Source organism: Halyomorpha halys, unplaced genomic scaffold, assembly GCF_000696795.3.
Source record: "Halyomorpha halys isolate HHAL.00 unplaced genomic scaffold, Hhal_1.1 Scaffold1380.1, whole genome shotgun sequence".
In the NCBI taxonomy this organism is placed as follows: Eukaryota; Metazoa; Arthropoda; class Insecta; order Hemiptera; family Pentatomidae; genus Halyomorpha; species Halyomorpha halys.
In genome coordinates this window covers 39,305-42,574 of record NW_027108126.1, presented here as the reverse complement: position 1 = coordinate 42,574, position 3,270 = coordinate 39,305, and the positions used below count along the sequence as shown (strand labels likewise).

The 3,270-nt window shown below is 34.2% G+C and overlaps 1 protein-coding gene across 3 annotated transcripts in view; it reads left to right on the top strand.

Moving 5' to 3' along the window:
• Positions 1-3,270, top strand: part of LOC106689497 (mucin-2) — a 125,704-nt gene that overhangs the window by 103,811 nt on the left and 18,623 nt on the right. For all 3 annotated transcript variants that reach the window (XM_067046536.1, XM_014434472.3, XM_014434474.3), the window contains exons 3-4: positions 1,290-1,367; positions 1,857-2,021. In XM_067046536.1, coding sequence (XP_066902637.1) covers positions 1,322-1,367; positions 1,857-2,021 — 211 coding nt within the window. In that variant the 5' untranslated portion in view covers positions 1,290-1,321. The remainder of the gene's footprint in view (positions 1-1,289; positions 1,368-1,856; positions 2,022-3,270) is intronic.

Below are 3,270 nucleotides of genomic sequence, written 5' to 3'. Positions count from 1 at the left end.
ATATTTCTGAAGGATGAAATGCTTTAGGAGGAAGGGTCATTTGTGGAATGTTAAATCAAAAATATACCGCTAAAGTTAGTTAACAAGATTTGAAACAATTCATTCAAGTCCAATTGACGGAATTTTAAAATATAAAATCTTAAACTGGATTTAATTATTAACTCCGAAGTCAGGAAAATTCCTTAATTAATTGAGACACGGAGAGCACAAATATTTATCAGTAGGTAGTTTTCAAAGAATACGAACTCATCACAGACGTGTAGATCCATCACTAGCACTTGCCCAAACAACCTTGGATTTGTGCCCAAAACCGATACCTGGCGGGTCGGCCAAAAATTCAAGGTAACTTGTACCAACCAATCCAAATAAGCCAGTGTTTCTCAAACTTTCGACATTTGTTAACCCTTTGTAAACAAAAAAATTGAACTTTTTTTGGAAATAATTTTTTTTTTTTTTTTAGTAAATAAACAAAACTATGTATTCATGATAAAACATACATATAATTTACATATATACCAAATGGCATTATATTCTGTTTGTTGATTGCTACAATAATTTACTTTAGATTTCAACTATCAAATCAAATGTGTAGAATTTCAGCATCCAGTGATGCCAAACAAAATCATACATAAACCATATTGGCAAGTAGCGAAGCTTTTTTTGCTATTTTTTGTATTATATAAAAAAGGTCAATTTCTTGATCAGGCGTAAACCCTACTCTACCCCAGGTAGTACGTGTACCACACTTAATGAATCACTGAAATAACCCTTTCCTGTACGTGAGACCATACCATTGTATGGCAAATGTCTAGTCGCGCCTTAAGACATTTTTTATAACAAGTACTTAGTACCACTTGATTACAGCCTAGGAATCAATTGCGATTCTTGACTTAAATAGAATAATTTTCGGAAAATCAAAAATTTCTTTACCTTTTTATACACTTCCTATTAAACCTATAAATAAAATTTAAGTTAAAAAATAATAATAAACCAAAAATTAAGAAGAATAAGGTTCGGATGATGTTGAAAAAAATAAATAAATAGAATTATTACTACTATTTTATATGTCATTTCTGACCATCATTCAAACTGTTTCCTTCCTAATATACCCTTTGTATAATCAATCATCAATACATTAAATAAACAAAAAATTTGTAACACAACACAAATACAGTTTCGTTGTTCATTGTAATCATTTTAGGAATGTTTTATTTATCTAATACATTAATATGACATGTGAAAGGTTTTTTTCAGGACAGAAACCACTGAGCATATTTTTTATGTTTCAGGTAATAATTAAAGATGCATTATTTTCAATAAGATGACCACAATGAAGATCTTTATTGCGATTACAGCGCTGTTCCTTGGTAAATGTGTTTATTACAAATTTCTATTTTCATTTTTAATATTATTTCATTATTTTGCTGAGTACAGATGTTCACATTACAAAAAAATTTATCTCTCCATTAGCGTTTATTAGTTTTTTTTTAGTACGATAATTGCTATGAGTAATGCTTCACTGCCATTTAAATTAGGTTATTAAATTTCAAATTTCCCAACTTTTAGGTTCACAATTTAAACATCTCTTCTCCCCATGTGATATTCCTGAATATGACCTCTAAGAGAACTCAAATAAAAATGTATACAGTGATTTATGATATAATATATAACTAAGAATTTATACTCTATAAATTTTTATAATTCCATCTGCAAAATTAATGTATTGGCAAAGAAATGTCCAGCCTTATTAATTTAATTACTAATTTCCTGTTCACCTAAAAATAAAAAATACTCTTTATCATTATAAAATGGTGAGATATGAATTCATAATTATCATATACATTGTTTCCTAACAGGTTTAGCAGAAACAGCAGGACCAGTGTACAGCACTGTAGTATCTATCAAACCATCAAGTGTCAAAGAAAATGAAATCCTCACAACACAAACTGTTTATGGTTTCTTGGATTTTACTACGACAATAGCTAATACTGTAATGATTTTCTCACCTCAGAGTCAGAAAGGTAAGGAACTATGAAATAATTAACATTTTTTGGCAGATATGGACTGGAGTATCATTGAGATCTATCATACACCAATCCATACTCAATCAAAGCAAGCCAGCAGGCTCACAATCTACACACATTGTGAGAATTTTGTGCGCCCTTGGCTCCGGTACATATCCCACTTTCAGCATGATCTCCGCAATATACTTGATGATGTGTGTTACTTCGAAGTATTTTATTGTGCGGACCAACATACCATCTGGCCCCGGCGATGAGTCCAACGATATCGACTTGATAGCCCTCTTCACGATCCGACTATCTATGGACACCAAATTTGGGATCGGGGCGCCTTTCTCATAATCCACACGTTTACAGAGATTCTCTTTTTCAAAGAGGCTTTTGCAATGTTTCTCTATGTCGGCTATCTTTAATGGACATTGCTTGGGAGCGTCGGCGTTCATAATGCTCTGTACCATTTTTTTCCTTCTATTATAATAATTGTATTGAGCTAGCTCATAGTGGTACTGCTCCTGCCGACGGTTTATGTCTGCCTGGTTAGCTCTTTGCGGATTCGACACCTTCCCCACGCCCTTGTTGTCCATTTCGGTTTTATTTTTTTTCCTCGTTTTATAGAATTTTATGGCAGGGTGCTGCGGGCCCGGCAGTTTGGCGTTAATACCTTTTAGGAAACTCAAGAAATCGCCCACTGCCTTGTCGAAATCCGCTGAGTTGATATTTTGAACTTTCATAATATCCTGAAAGACAGCCGACCATTTACTCATTTCTACTTTGATTTGGTCTATCTCCCCCTCTCCGACCTCATCATCTCTTACCATGCTTAATAAGCCCCTAAGTTTTTTTTTGCCTCCCTGGGATGCTTTTTTCGCTATGTGGGTTCCAAGACCTAAGTAAGTAAGTAAAATTTAGCCCACAGATTGGACAGACTATATCAATTGTCTGTGGAGGAGGATTTTGTTTCTCTTGTTCTTTTTCCGTCTCCTCATTTGTCTGTGGTACTGTAGGCAATTTTGGGAAGATATCGCAATTTATTATTATTATTTTTCGCAATCTCCAGTGGCATCCATTGTCATCACGGAGACCACCACTGCCTCCTGAACAGTGCCTCCCGCTCTTGGAACCCATACTGTTTGTCACAGTTCGATTCTCTCGGGCCTCTGTTGGTCTGAATTCATATTTCCTATATTCATCAATAATTCACCAACAGATACCGAGACCTTTTCACCTGCATGGATGATTCATTAAGCAT